The sequence below is a fragment of the Pleurodeles waltl genome, chromosome 12 (genome assembly GCF_031143425.1).
Source record: "Pleurodeles waltl isolate 20211129_DDA chromosome 12, aPleWal1.hap1.20221129, whole genome shotgun sequence".
NCBI classification, from domain to species: Eukaryota; Metazoa; Chordata; class Amphibia; order Caudata; family Salamandridae; genus Pleurodeles; species Pleurodeles waltl.
Window position 1 is genome coordinate 192,553,274 of NC_090451.1, and position 26,893 is coordinate 192,580,166.

General features: G+C 41.0%; 1 protein-coding gene across 3 annotated transcripts in view; it reads right to left on the reverse strand.

Annotated features, from left to right (window-relative positions):
* The window catches only part of KLHDC4 (kelch domain containing 4), a 312,074-nt gene extending 285,482 nt beyond the window's left edge, over positions 1–26,592 (reverse strand). The window contains exons 1-2 of one of the 3 annotated variants that reach the window (XM_069216836.1): positions 26,386–26,590; positions 17,954–18,045 (exon numbers count right to left, since the gene is read on the reverse strand). In XM_069216836.1, the coding sequence (XP_069072937.1) occupies positions 17,954–18,045; positions 26,386–26,484 (191 nt within the window). In that variant the 5' untranslated portion in view covers positions 26,485–26,590. Of the gene's footprint in view, positions 1–17,953; positions 18,046–26,385 lie in introns of all 3 variants that reach the window. The other 2 variants (XM_069216835.1, XM_069216837.1) reach the window with 2 other exon arrangements.
* Positions 26,593–26,893: the final 301 nt, after the last annotated feature.

The window sequence follows — 26,893 nt, forward strand, 5'->3', positions numbered from 1 at the left end:
CCTTTTTCATTAGGTCTCTCAGTACATGCACTTTGTCCGCAAAATGATCTACAAATTTTGTGTAATATTCAGCTAATCCAAGGAATGACCTCAATTGTTCCTTGTTTTGAGGGGATGGAGCCTCCGATATGGCATCTATCAATTTAAGTTTTGGTTTTATGCCATCCTGGTTCAACGTGTGCCCTAAGTACTCCACCTCTTCAACACAGAACTTACATTTCTTCCTACTTATGGTAAGTCCTGCTTTTTCCAACTTCTCCAGTACTTCTAACAATACCTTATCATGCGCTTGCTCATCTTCTCCCCAGATCAAGACATCATCCTGAAAAACCAAAGAGTTATTTACATTGCCCAGAATCTTTTGCATTATCCTCTGGAACACCGCAGATGCCAGCCCAAAAGGCATTCTGATACATCGAAACGCCCCTTCTGTCGTGATGAATGAAGTTAAATGTCGAGACCCTTCTGACAACTGCACTTGATGATAGGCATTCGACAAATCCAAAGTCGTGAAACATCTTCCTTTCTGAACACTAGCCAACATTTTGTTTATCCTTGGCAACAGGTAGCGATCCATCAATATATTGTCATTTAAGTCTCTTAAATCGATGCACATTCTAATCCTTCCATCAGGTTTCTTCGCTATGACCACTGGACTCAACCATTCAGATACCTCTATTGGCTCGATCACACCCTCTCCACATAACCTTTGAAGTTCTTCCTTCACTTTACTTCTTAATGCCAATGGTATCATCCGAGCCTTGTGTATCTTAGGCACTGCCTCTTTCTTTAAAATAATTTGATGTTCAAAACCCCTGAGGCAACCCAATTTCTTGCCAAACAATTTGGGAAACCTCTGCACCTATTTCTCTTCCCCACTTTCTTCCGTTAGCAACACTTGTTCCGCATGATTGGAATCTAGTATAATTCCCAAAGCTCGTTGTTCCTTCCATCCAAGCAACGATCTTCCTTGACACACCACATATATCTTCCCTTTAGTTTTCCTGTTCTTAAATGCAAGTTCTGCTTCAAAATAGCCCAAAATTGGAAGTTTACCACCACAATATCCTTCCGGCACCAAATCTGTTGGATTAAGTTTGTTTTCTTTCAAGTTTTCCCAAACTCGTTCATCTATTAATGTGAATGGTGAGCATGAATCTGCCCACATATGTGACTGTTTCCCATTTATTTTGACGATGCACTTAGGCGGATCGTACTCTTTCTTCTTCATATTCTGTTGGATACACACCATTGCATCTTCTCCTTCCACGGGCATGACTTCCAATTCTTCCTCACTCGTACGATCGTCTCTTATTTTACTGGCTATTCCGCCTCCTTTTACTGCATTTACAGATTTCTTGAATTTATTGTCACCAATCATCCTACACACCCTTGCAAAATGTCCAACCTTTTTACACTTAAAACACTTGGTATTGACAGCTGGACAATTCTTTGCCTCCACCAAATGCTTGTTACTGCCACATCTATAACATTCTTTTTTCTTTCCAAATCCTTCTTCATATTTATTCACATTCTTCCTGACGAACTTCACTTCACTCACAGCATTCTGTTCCTTACTTCCGGAATCTGTACCATTTAATTCTTTAACATACTGCTGTGTACTCTCCACATGTCTTGCTACCTCAACCGTCTTTTCCAACGTAGGATTTTTTTAAACCAAGCAATTTTTCCTGTATCTTCATATCCCTCAGTCTATTTATGAATTGATCACGAATGATTTCATCATTCAGATCCTTGAATTTACAACTTATAGCTAATCTTCTTAAGTTGCTTACATACTGATCTATTGTCTCTCCTTGTTTCTGGGTACATGAGAAAAATGTATGCCGCTCCACCACAATATTCATTTTTTTCCCATAGTTCTCTTCCAACGCCTTCATGGCATTTTCATACACCTCTTCCTCTTGATCTGAATCTTCTCCTTGTACTCCTTGCAAAGGTAGAGTCTTCAAAACCTTTCTTCCCTCCACACCAAGACAGTGCTTCAAAATTGCCAATTTCCTCTTCTCTACATACATCTCCCCTCCAATGGCATCTAAGTAAGTAATAAATGCATCTTTCCAATCTTCCCAAACCATGCATGGTTCGCCTGGATGTTGTAGAAATACTGGTGGTGGATTTATCAACTGTGATGCCATCTTATTATGCACAGGTTAAGTTTGTTCTTCCTTTATTTTCTTTTATTATATATGTACTTTATTTTCCTTTTTTTTTTTTATATACAATATACTGTGTGCCTTATGGTGCATTCATAGCATTATACACCTTTTTTTTTTTTCCACTGATGCACATTGATGTATAATAATGTTCGCGTCTGAGCGATGCCTTGCCTTGTCTTCCTGTTAGCGTTGCGCTGCTAGGCAACTCCTTGCCTTGTCTTCCTGTTAGCGTCACGTTGCTAGGCAACTCTGTTGCTTAGCGCACTCTGTGCTTAGCGTGCTCGTGCGGCTGCCGTTCCCGCACGCGCAGAAGTCTAAACACTAAAATAGTGTTTATTTGTATTTCCGCTTTCTTCTCTAGACGTCCTTCGCGTCCCCTCCTGCAATGCTCACCGAGGTCAGGGGTCGGTTAACCTTCCCAAAAGTTTTGGCTTCCGTTTGTCGCTGAATTAGTCGTTCGTCGTCCGCACCAACTCGTCGCCACTGTTAAATCTCCACGCCGGCGTCCAGAATAATACACCATACGATTCTTCTTAAAATGGTAAGTTTATTCGTCATTAGACCCCTGACCCGGCTCAGTCCTTTCCAACCGCCTCCTCCCTTTCCACGATCCGTTTTCCTTCTTCCGAATCCCCGTTACCGGGATACCGCCGGGATCGCTTTCCTTAGCGTTCTCTTTCCTTAAAGCCCTATTACCACTACACTACAATATAACGCATAGTCCAACCCGAAGCAGACGGGAGACAAGGATAAGAGGCGACACACCATTGGCGCTACCTCCAGGACAAAGAGAAGAAACGCAGAGCAAGACGGAAGCCCCTGACACCTGGTACGAAGACTGGTGGGCGCCGCCCTCGGAAGCCCCAGAGCCCGCCACAACTCTAGAGAGTTTGGCTAGTGCTGTGAGTGGGGAGGAGGCAGGCACCAAAATATATCACTGAGTTGTTTTTCTTTCCACCCTTTTCTTTAATCGTTTCTGGTGTCTGCTTATGTATTTCACCCGTGGCAGGGCAGCCCACAGTATTCAGTCCGACCTTTGGCAAGAGGGAGGGGATGTTGTCAGAAAAGGGTCCTGAGATGTCTAGACCTCAGCTGAGCCTGAAAACACCAGGTAGTTTTTTTTTTTTGGGGGGGGGTGGAGGGGGGAGGTTCTCCCTTGGATGTCCTCACCTCCCATTGCCTCACCACCTGAGAACCACCCTAACAATTTACCTTGGTGTTGTGGTGACGGTAACCTCGTCTCATAAAGAACCTTTATACTTGCTGCTTCTTTTACTCCTTCTCCAAGGGTACAGGCAGCAGCACAGGAGGGGAGACACGTTTCAAAGAGAAGAAAAGAACAGGAAAAGACTGTGCCATCCTTTTGATAAGAAGAAACTGAAAGCCAATAGACAAGTGCTGGCCCGACTATCCATTTTGTTTTGTTGTTTATCCTTGTGACGCAGACAGCCATTAGAAGGGCCGGGGGCTCCAGAACTACATCTCCCAGGCATATTTGCGGCAGGGGGCCGCTTCCGCTGCTCATTTCGAGCCTGGAGGCGCATTTATCCAGACCTTTATTCCCACTGTGCGAGACGCGTGTGGGCGCGCCGGGCCCAAGAGCGGGCCCATCTGTGCCCGTCCGTCCCCTGCCTTGGATATTTGGTTTGGCAAATGTTGATAATGCAGCCTTTAGAGTTACAATCAGTTTAGCGCCAGGCTTTACTTGACTTACAGGAGGCCCCATGGAGAAGCAGAAAGGTACTCAAGCGATGGCAGGCACATTGACTGGGGACTCCGGCCCGAAATGAATAACCAGTTATCTAACCTCTGTGATGGGTGCAATCTAGTCCGAGATAGGAAGGGTGGAAGCTAGCATGGGCTCAACTTCAAAGAAGTTCGGTCAAAGATAGGATAAAGAGGTGGTCTCTCTGGGAAAGAAGCCCTTGACCAAATCCAGAAACCCATGTGTTGTTCTGGAACAGGAGCTATTGATTGAGCCCATCTCCCCATTAATCACTGACAGTCCCCACCTGTAAAAAAAAAAAAAAAAAAAAGAGTAGGCAATTAGGCCCCTCCAATATGGCAAGCCCCCCTCTTAGTTCAGTGCCGCCATGTCCAAACCTTATTACCTTACGTGGTGAGGATCTACCAGGTTTAAAGATTGGCAAGGAAAAGATACAAATAAAGGCAGCTAAGAAGGTCTCCCATGAACCTACTGTTAACAAGAAGATATCTGCTATATCATGTGACCAACTTAGCCTAATTAATAACAATTTCGAGGACATAAGGCAAGTGTGCTCCCTGGTTTAAAAAAAAAAGTGGAGTCTTTAGAAGGGAAAGTTAATACCCTATTAGCTGCACAGGAAATAGTAGCCCCGTTATTGCCACTGGGTGATAAATCTGTGCCTGCAACTGCCGAGTCTACACATCTTCTGGCCTTAATTGCCCCCTGAGATCAGAACTGGGGAGTAAATCATGTGCAGGGATCTATCTCCAGAATCCAGACTTTTGTATACAAGGGCCATAATGAAAAATTAATTCACCAGCAGAGGGGTAGGTGACATTAGTCCGAAAGGGCTCTAAGTAGGTTACTACCTCTGAGTTTTTGAATACCCAAGCCCCATATCCCAGGCTCCCTCCGGCATGTGCCCCATATATTATAATTCTGTAAAATATACCTGGGCCAGATCCTCTGCACCCAGAGTCCCACACCCCATTACTAAATAAGGTTATGCATTGGCTGAGGAAGTATTTGGTGTGGAGTTCAGATTTGTCTACTGAAGTTTTAACTGTGAGAAGGGTCTCATGAATTGGTTCAACCAGCAAAGTCTCACCAAGGGGTTGCATAGTTAATAATTTTAGAAAGCCACAACTAGTTACTGCTTTGTTTTATCATTTTTTATATCAATACTTTATTTGGGATCTATCAGAGTACAGCGGCTGGCATACTTTAATGGCACCCCTTTTCAGCTCCAACAGTCTCATCCCAATAGGTCAGATAAGCAGAGGTTTTGCAACCCTTCTCAGTCCAAGTCTTTTGATTGCCCACTACCACTATCTAACAGTTTTGAGCATCTGAACTCCTTGGAGCAATTGATCTGACCATTAGCCAAAGGAAATGCCGCCCGTGGAGAGCAGGAGTCCGATTTGGCTCTTCTAACTGATTTGCAGGCTCTCTGAACAGCAAATATTGCCTCTATTGTAACCCCTGGGATTATCTCATGGAATGGGGCAGGGCTCAGGGCCAAGTTGACTAATCCAGATTGGTCAAGGCTTGTGGGTCAATATTCTTACATATACTGTCAAGAGTCCTGGCTTTTAGACCTCCCTCATATTAACGGTTTTACCAACTACGGTGCCACTGCAGTTAAGTCTCCATCAGAAAGAGCTAAGGTGGGTTTGCCCACGGTAATGTCTGTACTTTTAAGGGGGTGCATGTACGCGTTGCTGATGCAACAACTGACTACTTGGTTCTTCTCAAATTAACTGAGCCACATGATGTTTTGTTTATTAATTATTATAACAATGTTTTTGATTCCTCAGACACTAGCGTTGGCCATGGAATGAACATAGCAAGGAACTTATGATCATCTGGGTTGGAGATTTTAACTCCCATTTGTGTGAACCTACATTTTTAGACTGTTGCTGGATCTCTGATGAGTACGATTGTCCCATACAGCACTTTAAACATTCCCCCTATGGGAACACACTCAAAAGAATGCTGGCTGCCAACTCTATGATCTTTCCATTCCCGGAAGTCAAGGGGGTCTCTACGTTTGTGGGTGGACGAGCTCAATCCACAATTGACTTTATAGTTTATTCAAAAGATTTAACCCCCTCTGTAGGGAAGTTTAGTGGGACGCTAACTTGTATGAGTGATCATAACCCCCCTAATTCTGGAAACTAGGATGGGTTTGGATGAGGGTTCTGGCACTGAAGTCGGGCAACCAGAGTTGAGGCTTAATGGCCTGACCATCAAGTGGGAAAACATTGATAAATGTAGCTTTTATGGAGCCCTGATGACAAATAAGAAGGAAGAGGTCATGGCTGCTCTGGTGGAAAATACCCCTGTGCATAAATTGAGGCATTTTCTGCCTTAATAAGCTATATGACAGATAAGTTACAGCGAGTAAGTGTCATTAAAGATAGGAGCCCTCATTGGTTCAATCATGCATGTACGTCCACTCTCAAAGCCTTAAAGAAGGCTATTGGCACTTTCCCACATAATAAGACCGCTATCGAATTGGCAAGAAACATACAAGGACACCCTTGTTGCCAGGAAGGAAGAACTAACGGAGAAGGCCTGGCACGAGCTAATCGAAGCAAGTAATAATAAAGATACAAAAGCTTTCTGCAGAGTGGTTAATTCCACCCCATTGGCTGGCAAGGATAGTGTTGTAATAGATACTGTCATCCCAGCCCAAGTGTGGGTGGAATATTTCTCTAAAAAAAATTTAAACCGAGGATAATACCCTCCAGGAAGCAGTGAGTGGCCCTATTGATGGGATAGATGTCTCTCTAGCCATAGCCTTTAGTAACTCAATTGAAGTATCCAACGTTCTTCAGGCCATTCAAGATTGCCCTCCTGACAAAGACCCGGACCTGATAGAATCCCTGCCTATGTATATAAAACTATACCAGAATTTTGGGAGCCATTACTTAACAATGTTTTGAAATCTGCTTTGATAGGCCCCCTGATAGATACCTGGAGAGAAGCGATCATTGTACCTATTTTTAAGAAATGCGATAGGGCTGAACCACAGAGTTATGATCCAATCTCCCTCTTAGACAGCTCTGTTAAGATCTTAAGCCGATTGGTACTAGCAAATTTAGAGACCTGGGCTATGGAGACCGACTGTTTATCAAAGTTACAGTTTGGGTTTCGCCCAGGGCTGGGCACAATTGAACAGACTCTCAACCTGATTCTAACAGTACAAAAATATACTAAGGTCAAAAAAGGCAGTGTCCGCCAACCTTTTTATTGGATCGGTCCTGTGCTTCTGACACAGTTGACAGACACAAACTGTGCTGTTATGTCAGACATGGGGGTGGATAAAGGTATAATTTCTCTCCAAGTCTGCACCTTTGCTAGGGTCCGTTTCAGTCAAGGGGCCAATCTTACGGAGGAATTTCCCTCTTTAAAGGGGTTAGACAGGGATGTGTGAGTGCACCTTTCCTTTTCCTTCTTAATATAAATTATCTGGAAGATTTTTTTGTGTAAGATGGGGAAGAATTTGCCACTCATTAATTCCCAGCTAGTCCCAGTCTTACTCTATGCGGACATTGCTGTCCTTATTTCAAGGACAGCAAGTGGCCTTCAATCTTTGTTCGATGCTTTTATGGGGAGCCTTGGCTTAAGAACAAATAGGACAAAGTCCTATGTGATGAAGAGCATTCCAAAGCTATCAAAAACTAAGAAATGTGTTCTTGAAGGTTCAGAAATATTTAAAGTTCTGAATTTTACTTATCTTGGGGTCCCGATAGATGTTGGGTTTAACTGGAAATTTGTAACTAGTGTTCGTGTTTTGCAATTTCAAAGAGCCGTAGATGCTGCTTTTAGGTTCTCAAAGAAACTAGGCCATAAACCAGTGAGGGAAATGCTAAATGTTTCTCTATTGCGTCGTTCGGAGCTGGGGTCTGGGGCTATGGCGACTTCACGAGCCTTCAGGTAGTGGAGAATACGTTTCTGAGGCGGTTATTAGCAGTTCCGCAATCCACTCTGGCTGCTTTCTGTCATGATGAAGTCGGTGTGAGGGGCATAGCCGACATTATAAGATTGCAACCCTTAGTGCTTTGGTTAAGAATCTGGCTAAATCCAGAAGCTCAATTGTGAAGATTAGAGATTTAGGACTGTTTGTCACTGACTCGGTCTATGGATATTCCCTGGCTAAGATATGTTAATTCCTTGTTCTCCCGTCTTGGGGTTGGGGAATATTTCCATGCCCCCGAGTTCTTACTAGCCAAGGCCAAACAGAGGACTGAAGAGCTCTATTAGCATTCTATTTTAGAACCGAATGTGACTGACAAAACATCAGGGGATTTGGAGAGCTCGTTGCCACAGCCGCTACATCCTAAACTGTATTTCACTATAATTCTTTTAGAGCAGCACAGGTTTTTATTGACTAGATTTTGTTTGAAGTCTATTAATTTTTTTTGTAGCATTTCCCACTCAAGGTACTTGGTTTAAAAAACGTTTGCCATGTATATGTGATGGTAATTCTCCCCAAAGCACTCTGCACTTTTTTCTCTTTTGTAATTTACATACTGTGCCTAGGAGAAGGTTTTTACGTCCTATGCTTGCCTTTAGGCAGTAGGTCCAGCTATTTTGCCTATTCATATCTACATGGCTTGGGAAGTGAAGGGACGATACATGCTGGGTTTAATTGTACACTTGATGTTATTCAAATTTGCAAGTGTGATTTATTTTTATAATAATATGTGTTTATCCTGATATTATTATTTATATTTTTTGCTGATTATTGCATATGTAATTGATTATGTCCTTTATGGCTCTTTTGAGTCGAATAAGGTATGACTGACTGACTACCCATATTTCTGAATAAAGCTTCCAAAGATTCAATGTAGCTTATAAAGAATGGTGCCCATAAAGGAGTGTTTTGAGGTATCCCAAAGAGAAGATGCCAGAAAAGAGCTGGAACTGTCTTTTTTCATTGGTTGGTTGGTCTAGAGTCTGGATAAATGAGGTAAACCATTTCAGGATCTTAAAATCAAAATGAATTTGTGCTTTTTTCATGTGTAGGAGTGTATTGTCTTCCAGTGTGTCAAATGCTATAGAAAGGTAAAGGAAAAACAGTAATTGGGCATCTCCAATGTTTAAAATGCACATGGCATCAAACATGAACTTCAAAGTAACAGTTCTAGTAGTGCATCCAAGAGGAGGCCTCACTAGAGAATCAGTAGAAGATTTTAGTTTTGCAACCTATTCAGAGAACTGAATGGAACAAAGCTTCTTATGCAACACAAAAGGACGATAGACGGAGTGCTGAACAATGCAAACACTCACCCCCAGTCACAGATCTGGGTTTAATACGTCGTTCTTTTGCTCACCATGCCACCCCAGTTTGGACCCAGCCATATGCAAATCAGTCTTGACCCTGTTCCTCGTGGGAACTGTCCAGCCCGAACTGCCAGGCTAGGTCCTCACTGGACCGGAAACAAGCATCCTGGGACCGGTTTCAGGGTTTCACCCTTCATCAGCCAGGCTAGCTTGAATCCAGTGGCACAGTGAGCAAGGGACCCAAGTCTGGGCATACCCTTCCCACTTAGGGCAACTTTAACAACACAAAAGGATGATGGGCGGAGTGCTGAACAATGCAAACACTCACCCCCAGTCACAAATCTGGGTTTAATCCATCGTTCTTTTGCTCACCATGCCACCCCAGTTAATGCTTAGGTAGGTTTCTGTCCGCTCCAAGCATGGGGTTGATTCTCTACACTGCTCTGGATGACCAAAGGATGGAAGGCGATACCTGCAGTGTCAGTGTCCTGATCCTTCTTTGATCAATCACTAGCATTAGACACCAATGATCACTCCTTCTTTTTATGGCATGTTGGGGTGCTAGGTCTTACCAACCAGGTGTTCTCTAGGTCCATGTATTTTTTTAACTAAACAGTTCTAATTGGTCTCAAGACCCGCTAACTTTGAAAATAATTTTACCTCACGAGAGGGGATGGAGCCTGAAGAGGTGGGTCCAGCCCACTTTGTACAACCATGTATTACTGACTGCTCAAGGGGAGACTGTGTGAAGAGAGCAGATATCATTTGACACAAAGTGGAACCATGCCAGTCGACATGTCTGAGTATCTCTTGGGTCTTCTTCCTCTACACCACTTCTGCTGAGGTGCGGTGTTCAGCAGGGGTCTTCCTTATCACCTCACTTCTTCAACATCTATGTACTGCCAATTCCAAACCTTCACCAAATCAAATACCTTTGACTTCAACATGTATGCGGACGTCATACAGTTCATAGTTACACTCTTTGGTAATCTGTTGGCTGCATCCTTATTTTACCCTTTAAAGCAAGCCTAAGAGTGGATGCGTAGCCAGGGGCTACAAATGAGCAGATAATGTGGATACCTCTGAGACTTTTCAACTGGAGATGGGACATTTCCTCCCACAAGAGAAATCTGTCCTTAAACCATTTTGACTCTGAGCTGACCATCATACACCAAACTGCAGCAACTGTCTCAAGCTGCAGTTTCTACTGAGGCATCTGAAAAAGGTAATTCTCTTTCATAATGACTATATATTTCAATCACTTTCATCCACATCTCAAATAACTGTAAATATGTGTAGGATGTATGTGCAACACAAATAGGCTTATCAACTAAATATTTAAACACAAGCAATTTAAATGTGTCTAAAGCTAAGCATACAATTGGCTATCACAATTACAATTACTTGTCTGACAAAACCCAATCCATTAAATCCTGATTTCTGTAATTCAACCTCAACTCCATGTAACTAACCATTCTTGTTCTTGTATAGCATTTCATAAATGACAAGCCTCCTTCTAAAACAAAATGTTTTGCTAAAGCAAGTCACTGCTCCTTAGAGTTGTCTTTGTGCTACATCAGAACCCACAGTCCACAGTATGCTGTTCATGGAAAGGTCCCCAAATTCACCCTTCTATACGTTGTGCTACACTCTTCCGTGTCCTTGTAAGGTCCCAGAACACAATGATTTCAGTTATTCTTTAAGTTCACTATTTCAGCAGGAAATTGTTGATTGCATTCACTGTCATTACCTTGGGAATTAGGTTATGCCACTCTTTGGATTCTCCCTTTGCTCTCTTAGTGTTATGTCTAGTTCGTGTATTCTGCATCTTCTGAAATACAGTTTGTTCTTGTACTCTACTCTAAATCTTTAACAATGCTAAGGACTCCACCATATTGCACGTCCTTCCTCATGGCAATACGTTGATACTCTCCTCACATAATTTGTTTTGTAAAAAATGTAATGTTGTGTGGGCTTTCTTTGAACCCCTTCCAGTCTGTTTATATCCACTGTGAAAGGCTGGGTAACTCCTGCTCTTGCAAGAAAAAAAGAATCATCAACAGGCCTCCAGATGTTTTCTGGGGCATTTTTCACACACCTCAGTGATGTACAGTTCAGAAAGCCCTCTGCAAAATCTTCCAACAAACTGTACTAAAGAGATATACTGAAGAACACAATCTAGACTTCACAAATGTAGAACACTGGATGGTTACGTCTTTGTAATCCTGAGCATAACTATCTTTCTCATAAATCAGCTCACTCCAAATATTTGATCACTCAAAAACAGAAGGTGAAAGGAAGTGGTGTACTATGACTTGCAAAGAAATATTATTTTCCTAGTATACATCTACTTAGGACTGAAGTCCATTTCTTTGGTACAAAACCATCTGCCAATATCGAGAAACTGACTTTGAGGGAACCTGAAGCATAGGTGGCAGGCTAAATATCATGCAGGTCAGATGGCGAAATGGTCTTTTTAGCCAATTCTTGCTTGAGAAAATTTAAGTAAATGATTGTTAGCTTTAAAACTTTCAGGCACGCCATGCGGAAAGGACCTTTATATGCACTTGAAAGCAACATATTTACTTCGTAAACAAATCATCCATGCAAGATCAATTTTTTTACATATATAAATAGAAGTAACTTCTAAAAAAATTACTCCTACTTTAACCCATACGCAAGTGGGATCAGGGCAGTCAAAAGCCGTTCTCAAAATAGTATAATCACCTGAAACAGAGGTACTCAATCAGAAGCCTAGCCTAAATACAGCTACCAACAAATATTGGCCAATTGTGTTAGATATGCGCCAAGCCTCCATCGCTGCATTTAATTATCATTCAAACAAACTAAACAGTCAAGTGGATCTTCTCAGCGTATTGGACTCATAATTTCAGGTGTAGTCACACAGCATTTGAATAATCTGATTACAAGAGTTCGGGCAGAGGAACAGATCAAGCGCATGTACTTGCACCTCTGATCCCATCATTAGCAAATTAAGCCATCTCCTGGAAATTATATTATCAGTTATAGACAATCAAAGAACCCAAGGGGCCTATACTAATCGATCCAGTATAGGTACAAATAAAACAATAATGGCCAATCAAAGGAAACCAAATGAGACCTTACAGAGGCCGGGGCCTGATGGAAACCAGGAAGGAGACACCAAGCCAGGCAAGGACACCAAACCTGTTCAACAAAATAATCCCTGAAAACATACTCATTATGACTCCAAGTGAGGACTTTTGGCTCTCAACTCCTCAAATCCACAGAATGTTGGTACCCATGACCATGTAGTTTCACCACTAGGACAAACCAAAGCACTAACAAAAAGGGAAAGAAAAACAAAAAGGAAAGAAAGAAAGAAATAGGATCCCTTAAACATAACAAGCAAAGAAAAATAATCCCTGTATTTCACACAATGGGGAGGAAACCGATGACAACTTTAACACACCTCAGGAGTCTTCAAAAGTTGTAATAATGGAACCTAGAAAATCTAAAGGCATTCAGCCAAACAAAAAACGTCAAGCCTATCAATGAGAGACAATATAACAATCTAAAGGAGACTACACATGCCACTCAAACTGAAAGCCTTGAGATTAAATCACAGCAGAGACAACAGGACTCGCACCCTGCCCCCACCAACTTTAGATACTCTGGAATCCATCCCTCCAAAAAAATAGAAATGGGGTCACATCAAACCAAATGTGTCACCCCTCAGAGTTTCCTTCAATACCAAAAGCGAGACAAGAGACTAGTTTATGTCTCTTCTGTTACCTTCAAATAATTTAAGCCACTATGCGAGAAAACGTGCCGTGGCTCCACCTTGGAGATTAGAACATCAGGGCACCCCGACTCCCGGGCATTACAAACTATTGTTCTACCCCGAATAAGACTCCAAAGGACCCCACAGCATTTTAAACAGTGGGAATATAGTAAAATGTTTAAAGTCCTTTCAAGGCTTGCACACATTGTTTCATAGAACATTGTTAGCATAAAGTTTCTCAAGCCTCGTGGAGATCGAAGGACTAAGCTCACTTTAGTAACATGGAGTTCCGCCAATCAAGCCAAAGAAATCTGAACAACGAAAAGAAATAATGAGAGAATGAGGAATGAAAATATCTGGGGGAATGCATTTCAAACGTAGTTAATCAATGGGACAACCGGCTGTAATAAAAAAGTTAACTGACGAGTGGTTAGAAGCAGTGCTATTCAATCAATTCTGTAATATCCTCTCAGCATTCCAAAAAAGACCCAGCTCAATGCAAGACTGAGGTATGAACCCACGGACGGTCAGCTTCGTTCACCACAAGAGTTTCTCGATAAGAGGTCTGCACCAAACCATGTGTAAGACTGGAACTGGCTCCCAGCATCACTGCTTTGTCCATTGAAAATAAACTGGCAATTACAAGCAGACACCCCACCCCAACCAATTCAACTAAGTTACAAATATGTTCATGGAATGTAGGATGTCAACAGCAAAACAATGAGCGACCCAGAAGTTTTTTCCTTATGGACCAAGTATAATGTAAATATTCTACAGGAGACATGGAGCGTGCCCTCCAGTCCAATGACATGTTATAGTGAAGTAACTAATCTAGCGTGAAAGAGCACGTATAAAGACAGAACCAAAGGAGGGGTGACCATCTACAATTCCTCTGATTTAGCTTTGAAAAATTGAAAAAATCCCGTCAGATTAGCCCTGTGAAAATTGGTCGCCAACTGAAGATACAAAACTGATCATTTTAAACGTGTATATAAATCCTGTATACACGCAAAAAAAAAAAAGACGATTGTGCACAGGATGCAAAGCACAATCATAACAATCAAAATTAACTACAACAATCTGCTTATGCTGATGACTGGTGACTTTCATTTGAGTTTATTTGACCCACTAGTTATCGATGATGTAAACTTGTTGCAAGACTAGCAATAGGACATTGCACATCAATCACTCCAAGACTCAAGAAACGTAAAAAAACAGGGGAATTAGTAAGGTGCACCTGAGAACATGCTGATCTCAGTTTTTAACAGGAGATTCAATGACCCCCTTTGTCTACTTATTATTCTTTAAAAGTGCAATACAATATCGATTTACCCACTGCAAGCTTATAGTTATTTAAATACACAACCATGTTCTCTATAATACCACAAACAGAAAACGATAACTTTGAACAATCAGGGACCCCAACTCGGGGGCAACCAAACATATCATCAGTTTGAAAAACCTTAGCTGGAATGGGGTGCTCAAGGACCATAATGCGGCCAACTGCATTTCAATGCACAAACAATTGGAACAAGTCTATGGTAATCCAGTACAAGTGCGGGAAATGTTTTCCTCCAAACGTCTGACACAACATTCCAAAGAAACGCACAAGTCACACCCTTTGTCTCCAGGAGAATTCATAATTGGTGGTACTCAACTTCTTTGAGATCTGTTAAAAAAAAAAAACTACATCGAGAATTAAGACTCTGCAAACAAAACATACAAACCCAAGTTCAAATGGGCAAGGTCAAACTTCTACGACAAAGGTACAAAAAGGCCATCTGGGATGCCAAGAGACAGCATTGTGACCTCTCCTGGGGGAAGCTCCTTTACACCAGCAAAGAAAGGAACCCAAAGGAGTTATTGTATATTGTTAACAGATTTGATAAGAGTGAAGTGTTGGCAAACAATGCTAATATCAGTGAAAAAAAATGGTTCAATGATTTTTCTAACCTACAAAGCGGAGGGGGAGTGGAAGATGATATCACAGAGCTAATTAAGAGGCCCATTCAGAGCGCAGTCGCAGGCCCACAAACAAACTCCAGGGCCATTGAGTCTTCAACCTGTGCAGAATGTATATAATACTCAAAGAGTGAGGTAGAACAAATGATAAAGAAGGGACATATTGAGGGCGCCCTTGACCCCAACGGTCTCCCTTAGGCTCTATTGAAAGCCAACTGTAAGTTCTGGTCAGGCAAATTTTCACCCATCTTTAACCATGCACTAGTAACCAAACACTTGCCCAATTCTTGGAGCAGAGCTATTATCCATTCAATATTCAAAGGGAAGATCCCTAAACCCTATCAACTACTGACAAATACATTTACTCATTAGCTAAGCCAAGTATTTGGAAGGGGAGGGGGAGCTATTCACAGATCTTGTGCACTGGGCCACTGTTAGAGCTGGCATCCTTAGGGTGGTCTTACCCCAAACTTTTTTGCCTTTACCTCCTGATCTGTTGCTCTGTCTTTTTGTTGGCCTTAGCACTCTGCGCCCTTTACCACTGCTAAACAGTGCTAAAGTGATTGTGCTTCTCCCTTAAAACATGGTAACATTTGGTGGGAAAAGGACCAGGGAAGACTAAACGATGAAAACTAGGAGGCGGCTGTTAGGTACCCCAGTGAGGCCGCAATTCATCCAGACTAATGCAGCTGATACTGCTCCATGAGGCATATTTCACGAGGTCCCAACTGTATGCAGTGGGCAGACATCCAAAAGTGAAAATACGTGCCAGAGGGAGAGTGGACAGCGAGGGGCTTGAATACACACAATATGGGGGTGCCCGAGGGTCTGCCACTTCTGGACAGGGACACAACGTAAGCTCACACAGGCAACAGGGGAGCTGATTCTACTTACTCCCCAACTAGTGAAGCAGGGAATATGAGGGGATATAAACATTGACAGATACTTGCTCTTTCTGTGCAGTATTGCTTTGGCCATAGCTTGACAAGATGTGAAACGTCACTGTGGAGAGCCAAAATGCAGATGATTGTGCAACGGGTGCTTAATGTGGACTGGTGCCAACAGGCCGATGAACTAATCTATAAAACACAGGATGTCCCCACAAATTTGTCTAGGTGAGTGGACCCTGGCAAGAAGTAGAAGGCCGGGTCATCACAATGCAGAATATGGTTGGAAAACTTCACTTGGGTGTGCTGGTTGGACACAAGAGGAGAGGATTGACATTGAAATAGATTCCGAGCCTCGTTGCAGCAAGAGACTTTTGTAATACAAGTGAACAATAAAGAAGTGGTAATACTGGGGTAATGGTTATTGTTGTAAGGGTATTATGTTGTGTTGAGTCAAAAAGCAATAAAACGGATTTGAAAATAATATATATAAATATAAACTACTCCAAAGAAAATATTGACATAATCTCCACAGACTAAATACTATATTGCTACAGAGCCATAAATGATGTTTGGCTTAAAGTATTTGTTTTGTCAACACAACACTGGTGCTAGTGCTATTCTCAAATAAATGTAGAAAGAGACAAAAATGTATTTGTTACAGTACATTTGTTTTGATGCCTGCTTATTCATGACTGATTTCTTAGTCTATATGAATGACTTGTCTAGTGTTTGTACAGTGCCTTGATACGCTAACAGGTTATGTTCACACTATATAAAACTCATCTAATATCTATAAATAAACTGGAGTCATGCTGGGGAGGGCACGCAAAATAAACAATATTTAGGTCCATTTCTAAATGTAACAGGGGAGTGTTTGGTTTATTACTATTAAATGTTTCTTCCAAATTGAGGCCCCATTTGGGATAATGATTTGCACCATTGTTAGTGAAAAGGCATTGGGCTATCAATTTATCAAGGTTGATGCCACGCCTTGATCCGCAATATTAGGATTGGCGGAATTTTACTTTCACTTGTGGAATCTCCACCAGTATGTGGAATTGTTTCATTCACAAGTTTAGGGTTAGAATCTGGGCTGTAGGCCTTCCAGTAGTGAACTTCTACAGTCGGTAGGTATCTTCCACTCTTGAAAAACACCACCCTACTCATCCAGGACAGAGGAGCCCAAGTAAGGAGGGAAATGGGTAGAACACCCTCATATTTAATGGAGGTGTGGATACAGGCGCTCTTCCATAGGGAAAATAAGAAAGAATGTTGCGCAAGTAAATGCACATTACGCAGCTTTATGTTTTAGAAATTCAAGTGTACATCTTGGGGATTAGGGTACTCTTAGAAATGTAAAACTAGCTTAGCTTTCCTTAACAAACTCATGATTTTCTGTAAATCCAAATAGTCAGAAATCTACAACAAATGTTGAAGTGATTCTACGAGAGCAGATTTCTGACATCACAGACAAAGACTTTGCGATCTGGGCCCCAAGTCCACAACTTAGTCACTAGACTCTATCGTCCTAGGAAAATGCATGGTGTTTTCTTAACAAGTTCATTATTCATCACAGTACAATAACCTCTAGCTTTGGCTCATGCTATTATAGAAAGTACTTGATTAATGGCAAATAAATATTTTTGCAACAGTAATCTTGACACCTCTGATCAGTTGGTAAGGTGTACCCTTAACTGAGGTAAGGCTGTCGCACACATACTCACAATCTGTCTTCCTTAAGGAGATTAAAAAGTGCACAAGGAGAAACATTGTAAAGTAGGGCACAGTAGGGCATAAAAACTACAGTCATCTCTTCAAGCAACACCTCTTCGCAAAGTAAACACCCGATGTCAGATCACCTCTGAAAATAGCCCATTCTCATCCTTTCCGAACACCTCGCCTACCCGCAACTCTGATAGTCCTCTCACTTTCTCAGTCTGCTTTTTAAGCTTAACCCTATTACACTTTGCTTCTCTATAGTGAACAACTGGCCATGATGATGTACATCTACTGCCATGGACGCGCTCCACCTTCATACGATTTACCTATCATAAACCCCCACAAAGTAATGCACTCAGTTTCTTTGTAGGTAGGTTTTCACTAGTTAAGGTGCTATTTAAGTTATAAACATACCTATGTCATGTATACAATGTCTCACCTTGGTGAAGGAGGTGGGCACGCGTTTTCGAGCACCTGTGTCTTTGCAGCATCAAGAGACTGGAACTGTGCGATCAGAGCTTCCAGGTCATCCTAAAAGCAAACGGTCTGGTTAAAAACAATGCCACAGCTTCAACATCCGACCTTATCTCCCACTTTTAGGATCAAAGCGAGGGTTACCCAAAGAAAGACGACCAGACGTCTGTCTGTATCAATAATAGCAATCTAAATCTCATTTCAGTTCTCCTCTGTGCAGGAAGCCCTCCCCAGTAGCTTGCACTAACAAGTTGAAGCCCCTCCATTAATTCTAACAGACTTTCATGGAAAAGGATTGCCCCCTAAATGTCAAAAACACCACTGACTCTTGCTAGATGTTTTTCTCACACAGAACTTTACATTTCAGCACAATGCAATAATCTTGAAATAAACAATTAAACGAACCACCGTTTGCATCTGATAAATGTTTTCTCCTAGATACAAACCCTGCTACCAAATGGCCGGGTACTTACGAATCCTTTTTTTGGGATGGAGATGCGGTTTAGATTAACACCTGTTATAGGAAGGCAGATATATAAGGCCATCACTGTACCACCATGGAAATCCAATTTTAATTTTGCTCTCTTTAATCCAATTGGTTAATAACTTTTTGCAGGAAAATTTGGTCTTCAAAAGACCTAATGACTTCCCTTACAAAATGTAATGAACATAGTTTTATCCACAGACTCATTTCAAAACTGCCGGGATTCACCTCGTCCTCTGAGAAGGTAGGGAAGAGGGGGTTTCCATCAGATACTCACACCCACGGATCCACCCTGAATCAGACATGTTGACCCGTGAACATTGGTTTTCCATCTTTGCTTAGTGTGCCCTTTCCACTGAAGTCTCCATACGGAATCCAGCTGAATTAAACCACTTAGAAAAGGGCTTCTTTTGTGGAGCGATGGAAGAGGATAAAAGCTGCTTCAGAGCATTTTTAGGTCTGGAATTACATTGAGAGGACAACAACATGAATTGTTAGGGCGTTTTTTTTTGTTTTTTCTTCTTTGACTGGCAAGGACTTTCGAAGGTCTTAGAGGCACTTCCCCAATTATTTTTTTTTTTTTGTTTGAAAGATATGGCTGTGAGCACAGGTGTCAGTTTTACACTCAACATTGGAAGATTGTATGTATGTATTTGGGGCCCAGATTGCAATTAATGGTGTATAAGTTAATTTTCGAGGCCACCCAAGCACAAGTAACTGTAGAGTTTTCACAGCTGAATTTGCTTCATCAACAGCTGTAGTCCACACAGCGATTTACTGCAGGGTGTTGTGCCTTCAAAAGTGAAACAGCACTCACAGCAGCTCGTTTTCCACTAATTAATACAGAAAAGACAGCAGAACTGTTTTATTACATTTCTTTGGAATCTAGTGTACTCACATTGCGTGCACATAATTAGCCTTTGCTATTATACTGGACTACTGTATCCCAATTAGTGGTTGCCCCGTCCCATAATCTCCGGGTGACTAACAAACTGTAAAGTCCCTTCCATGGTGGAACAAGGTTGCAGAAACTGGCTAGGATAACTAAGAGTACATTATCATAACGCAGTTAAAATTAATGTAGACAGTTGGAGCCATATTAACAAAATGTGAAAACAGTGACACTGATTTGAAATGATTAACAAAATAAATAGTTTTGGGCAGGCCATACTCTAGCATCAATTATCCCACGGTGTGCTTTCTATTCAGAAGCCTAGCCATGCTTCGAAAAATCTACTCATCCACAAGCTTTGGCGAGTCATTTTTTTAATCAGGTCAAGCTATTTTTAGGGATTACTCGCCCTTTCTGGTGAGTTGACAAAGAACAGATGTTCTGTTCAGTCAAAGTGAAAAAGACACCTTTAAATCTTGTTCTTGTTACATTTGCTCTGTGTTCAGAGACAGGGGTCAAAAGTCAGTTTGTCTTTTTTCATTATGACTGCCAAGTTTCAGGATTTTGTAAGGCGACCTGTCTGACCTACTGTAAAAAGTGTGAAATGAAAGGCTGTGTGGGTTTTTCTAGCACACATTTACATAACTAAATCACTTGTACAAACATTTAAAAATACAGGTCAATAGCTGTGAAAGACAATTGTTTGTTCTTTAGTGTGATGAAAAAAAATATTTAATATGCTGAAAACAAATAAGAACACTTTACTTGGTAAAGTGCAAATGATAAATATATTTCCTGAAATCCAGTTTTCAACGATTATTAACACACTACATAGTTTTATCAGTAAAGCTGGAAGTTAATGAGAACGTTTGTGGACTTTTCTTGGAAATTTACTGTCTGTAAATCACAGTGTACTACCACATTATGCTTTAGTAATATATTTATTAAAAGTATTTAAACATAAATTGGGAAATACTTCTGCCCTTACGGCAATGCTATTAGTAAACTAAGACAAGTCACGGATCATGTGTACCTTATATATAGGCTAGATTCTTATTTTATATGGAGCAAACGCTCAGTCTAGTTAATCAAAGAAAAGAGGGGTTGTTTTTTTACAGCAGAAATGCTGAACTCACATATCTGAAGGTGCACTCATATGTGAGAATGAAGGAAAAGGCGACTCTGTAAAATAAAACATTTCCCTAGGATCACACAATCTGAAACTTATTTACAGATCAAGTACATTACAGTTAGTTTGAGTAGATTATTCAAGTTACTTGACCTGCAGGTCTAGTAACAATTTTATGATTTTTCGAGGCCTGATAGCCCATCTAACCCTCTTTTGAACCAGAGTCACCCATCTCAAGCACTGTCAGAAATTCACAATGCCTGACTGAATTGTGCCAATGCTCTTCTAGGCCAACGTCCAGTGAAAGACCAGCTGTTGTGTCTTCCTTTCAAACCTCGCAAATGAAAAACAAGTAAACATTGCCCACCTCCATCATACGCAGTCACATAGAACAGTAAAAAAAATAGTTGTCTTTGTCCCACCCCAGACAAGGCTCTTCAACTCGTGGCAGGTGCCATGTGCACCAAAGCACATAACCCATAAATAATGAACATTAACTGCTTCTACGGCTAATGCCTGCAGTGGAGACGAAGAAGATCAGAGAAAACTGAAAACAGCATGTAAACTTTTGTGGCACACATGATGAACCTGCATTGATTATCTGAGGGCACGTGGTGACATTAAACTAAGGAAAAAGATGTTATCCATAACTAGCTGCATCAACATGCTGGATGAACATAAGATCTTTATTATGGATCCATGATGGTTATGCTTGCTACCTGTTAATATGTTGGCTTTAACTCTTACAGTGAGACGGGCAAATTCCATGTTGGGAAGCAGCTTTTCCACTTTTATAAAAGGAACTCTCCATGCTCTCTTTCTTTCTCTCTCTCTTCATTCGTCTTTTATTGCTACCTCCTTATTTTGTTTTCTATCCACTTTTTTTGCTTTTGTATCCTATTGTTTCCTTGACAGATGGTTGGTGTGACTCTTCCTACTACACTTAATAGCTTCATAACCTAAAAACAACAAACTATCCCACAAAAATAATGAAAAATGTAAGTTCCAGTGTAGGGAGCTGTATGATCAATGTCTCTTAACTTAAACTTTTCTTTGTTGGGTCGCATGTGTATCTCAAATAAAAGATAATGTTCTTCTAAATAGGAAATATTCAAAATAGAGGTTCAAATAAACTTTTGTTCTCTTGTTTACGTCTTAATAATATTAATAAAAAGATCAAATATAATACTGTGATTTTCCTCACGCTTTGTCACTCTTTATACATAATAATATTAATTTTCTAGCACCTAGAACATAGTTTTTAAAAATGCTTGCAAGCAAATGAAAGGTTAAAACAGCTTTTAGGGGTGTGGAATTCCTATAGACCGATGCCCAAAACTTATTGCTGGGGGTCACGGACAACAAGTTTTCATGTTTATCTTGTCCTTGGGACAAGTAGGCCCAACTCCCTGCAGCACAAACCCTTTGACTGTCAGTTTACAGGGAAGGAAACTGTCTGCAGGTGATGGAATATTTGTGTCTGTATGCTAATGCTGTTGAAACGTGTATTTGTGGTTCATTAATACAAAGTCTTTATTAATAAGGTGGGAGCGCTACATAAATATTGTAAGCTCACACTGCACTACTAAAATTGGTTCCAGTAAAAATTAAATGTATGCACACACTTTTGAAAACTTTAACAATACGAGGCTAGGTATAATGCTCTCAGAATGCTCTCTGATTAGATGCAAATGTTTGCAAAAGCTTGTAAGCAAGATTGAGGATTCTTTGCTTTCAAAATAAAACGTTCAGAAACAAAGTGCAAGTAGGAAAAAAATGTTTTGCTATATTGCTAAGAAAATGCAGGTACTATTTCTTTGAAGCATCATTTAGTATACTGTGTTGATGCATGCTAGTATTTCCAAAACGTATTCATAATGGAAAATCAGTGTAACCAGTTTCAACAAGAATACAGGAAAGATGAAAATAAACAAGTATAGGCAAAGCCAACCGATCAATCTTTTGATTTTGTCAATGCGTAGCTTGTTTTGACACAGCTTTTGTAAAACGTTATTGTTGCGAGAGCTGCCAGGCCCTCACCATTGTTACAAACATTGGCAAAATGAAAAAATAGGTCTCAAAATGCACACATTGCCACAGCAGTTCCTGCCACTGAACAAAACTACTTTGTGTGCCAATATGCTCCTTGTGGAAGAGAAGAATTCTATCACTCACAGTAAAGACTGCCGCCAGATGGATAGAGAAGTAGAATTTCAATAAAAACAAAAGGTCTTGATACTGCCAGATCTTAATAAGAGTCCAATTCTTAAAGAAAGCCACAGAAGTGCACCCATGGTGTATGTCTTTGAATCAGTGCAGAATTATGGCTTTCACAAATTCACATGACTTTACACAAGAAGACCAGGAAATTGTGCTCCTAGAAAATAGTTGTGAACTGTATTATAGCACAAGCAAATAAGCACATATAGATTTGCTAATGTGAAAATCTACTGAGCATTTACAAGTTCACTTTGCCTACAACCACTTTTTCCCCAACCCTGGAAGAACTTCTGTTTCGGCCCTTATCAGGAGTAAATTTCCAACCTTTCGCAGTACTGAAAAAAGATTAGAGAAGAGCTGGTGAAAATCGTTTAAACAGGCAAAAGAGCAGGTTTACTCAGACTCAAAGGCATTCCAACCATAGAACTATTGCTTACTGCTTCCTCTAGCCCAAGTATGTAGAAATGCCAAAAGGTGGCAAAATAAGGAAATTGCTAGTACTCAATCCCTACTATATAGTATGAGCTCTGGCATAATCAGAAAGGCTGTTGTCGGAGCCCTTATATAAGATTGCTGCCATAATTTGTCACAGAACTACACCGTTACAAAGGGACAAGTAGATTTTTTTTTCTTTACAGAACAAGTAGATTCATGAAGCAACCTGTCCCATCGACAAGCAGATACTTTTTTTTTTAATTTCACACCCCTGAACCTTACAGAAATAGACAGTAGGTGGTATCTCAGGGAAATATTACACCGTACCAATTGTATGTTCTAAATACATGAGCAAATCCCTCTTTTGCCAGTCTGCTGGACAAACTAGCTTCAATAAATCCAGGTGCTCTGTAAGCAAAGAGAATCCTGCCTACTGGAAGGCACTACTGCACTGAAGGAACTTGCCTTGAGGATCCACAAGGACTGGGAAGAGCCGGTGCTGAGAAGGAGCTGAACAAAGAGACTCACAAGTGGGCTTGGTTCAGTGAAACTTGCTCTGAAGACACTTACAGTGTTAAAGGGAACATTTCTACTAATTTTTGCAATTTGAAGCTTTGTGTCTTGGCACCACCCCTCTGTGTCAATATCTGACCCTTGAGCCAATTCTACAGATGCAGAAGCATATCTACCACAATCAAGTTGGAGACTCAGCAACTGTGTTTGCCTCTTGTTCACATTTTCCCCACCAATGTGACTTTTTTGAATAGCTTGTATCACATTCTTGAGCTAGAGTTCTGACGCTTCTTTTCGCATTATCATGCCAGTGTGCCAAGATCACAACACTTTTTTAAACAAATGAAACCGCATAGTCAACACTCGATTTTGTATTTGAACTGTATGTTCAAACTGAACTTGGATCCTAGATTAGCTTTGCACTAACTTTGGTTCAACTGACTGTTTTGGGATGTGATATTTTATATATATAGCCTCTGTAACAGAATTTTTCATTTTGCGTGACTTGATTTGTTCTATTGCATTTGTATAGTTTTAACTGTGTTCAAAACCACCAGCTTTTATTAGGTTCAATAATAATCTTATTATTAATGTTTGTGCAGAAATTGTATCTTAATTTAATAGTAACAGCAAAAAAAAAAATTTCACTGCCGTTTTGTAAAAGATAAAAGGTGTAAAAAAAATCTGTAAACACCAAATATTCAACACTTGCTTTAAAATATTGCAGCCTTTGAAAATGGTTAAGTTTAAATGTAAAGGAACCACCCCCATCTTAACTGTCATAAGTTTCAGAAGTCACACCTTCTACAAACTAAAGAAATATGAACAACAGATTTACCACCACCACCCAGGACCAGTGAACAGACAAGCCACAACAATTAGAATGTAATCTACTGTATGGTGCTAAAAGCAGATTACTCGCCATGGAAATATAAAAACTAGCCATTTCGCCCTTTGCTCTCGAGCTCAATCATGGAAAACTTCACAACTTTACATTTTCAAATACAGAGGTTATTACATATTGCTAATAAAGTCGCTGGGAGGCAGTTACAGTATCTGACACCCAGGAAGCAGAAATATGAATGGGCTAGAAGAGTTGAAAAGGTGACATGGGATCTTTAAGTCTAGTGGACTGTTTTCAATGCTGAGGACCATACACAACCCTGTGCATAAAAGACATGCCCAAAAGGAGGGTCTTGGTTTGTACGTGAACTCTGCTAAGCTATTACACATTCCCAGCTTAAATAGTTTCTAAGAATGGTTTAGGGCACTTTTTTTCTGTGCAAGCTAATAAACTGTAACTCTCTGCTCGATGAGCAATCGTGCAAGCCATACATGCTAGACCAAGTTAAAGATTCACCGTCACCTGCTTCATTTGACTCTCAGTTAACAGCTGCACTTCAGCTACATCTCAGAGGTAAATTGCCCACATGTCGAAGAACAGTATACTTTATAGGTGCCTTAGCAAATATGCCAATGGAAATAATAGGTAAGGTCAGTTCCTTAATGTTCTTATTGAAGAAATACCTGTGTAATATGCAGGTCATAAGTTAACAATTCTGGTGAAATACTTTGGTGGCTTTACTTGAGTGCTGTAATACGCTGCCTATAACATGCAAAGGATAACTATAACTCACTGCAGGATGTAAATCAATCTCTAGTTATTCTTAGAAAGGTATTAAAACACTTACTAAAACGCGCCATCAGCTGACACTTTGCAGTGTGTACATGGCTATTTTTGTGTAATAGAACATAGACACACACACACAACACAATTACAGAGCTCACATAGAACTAGACAACTTAAGAAAGTCAAAACAAAAATTGTAATCTTAGGTCATCCCCTTGAAGTTTTTAAAGTGACACAATTTTTTTTTTTTTTTTGGTTTACATCATGAGCTGCTAAATGTGGTAGCAAGAGGTGATACTCCAGATGTAGTATGTCTGACCTCCAACTGATCCCAGCCAGGGCACAGCTCAGGGCAAAAAGAATTGACAGTTGTTTTTGATCATAAGTATTTTCGTTTTGAACTCACTGGACAGGAAAATAATTATCCACAATGATCTTCTAACCTGTAGACTGCACATAGCCAAGTTTATACAGAATGTGTAATGGCTCTGCTATAAATCTCCCGCTAAGCGATTCCAGGTCATATTGGAGAGATACGCCGGAGTCAGCATGGAACCTAGTTCCGGCTCAAGAACAGCTGCCAAAATTGAATTTTCCAGTATCCAGACCCTTCTGAGAACTCTCCTACTGTCGTTGCTCTGAAATTAAAAACCTGTAGGTACTACCATGATTTTTTGACAGAACTCCCTAACAATGTCCCCGCAGTATTCCCTCTGGCAGTGCCATCGAGGGTTTTTTCAGAGGGTACCATCAGAAGCTCCCTCCGACTGAGCTCCCATTCATTGTCGCGTTTTGGGACTGCAGGTACGGGCACTACCCCTTCTGAGATCACTCCAAGGCTACATCTGGTGATGCCCTCCACGTTAATGGTTTTCCCTTGAAGTACTGTGCAAAGATCCCGATATGTCTTGCTCCATCTGCTATGCTTTCCATCGCAATGCCCCCTTGGCAGTCCTCCCTATTACAGTTTCTCCTAAGCCCCCATTTGTAGTTCCATTCAGCTTTCCCCACAGCAGTACTCTGTCAGAACCAACTCTAACTGTTCCTCCCTTGCCACGGGCATTGCCTTCTTACAGTGCTCTAACGTGGCTCACCTCCTCCTTCTTGCCTCGCTTGGTCACTTTCTTCTCCATCTTGGCAGCCGTCTTCTCAGCCCCTTTCACCTTCTTTTCCTTTTTGCTTTTCTTGCCCATCTTCTCTCCTAAGCAGAAACTACCTCTGCGATGACGTCACGAAAACAACTCACTGTGAAACCCACGTGGATGGAAGCAGCCGGTAGCACTTGTTCCGGCTTATGTTGGACGTCACATCCGCTTCCTCTCCGAGAGGCAAAGGTTAGGTGATGGTCTGGTACAGTGGTTTAGATAGATCGGCAGGTCTAGTCGGCCATCTTGGAGTGGTTTGATTTTGCATCAAGAGACAGAATGAGGGTCAGCTCTTGCAACAGTGTGAGCTTGTTTATTCCACCACAAAAGGACATGGTCTTCGTGATGTAGAACGCGAACTTGAAATTCGTGCTCTCTTTTTGACGTGTGCTACCTGAAACAAATGTAAATGTGTGAAATTGGTTATTCAGCAAATTTAAAGACTGCTTGGGTGCCA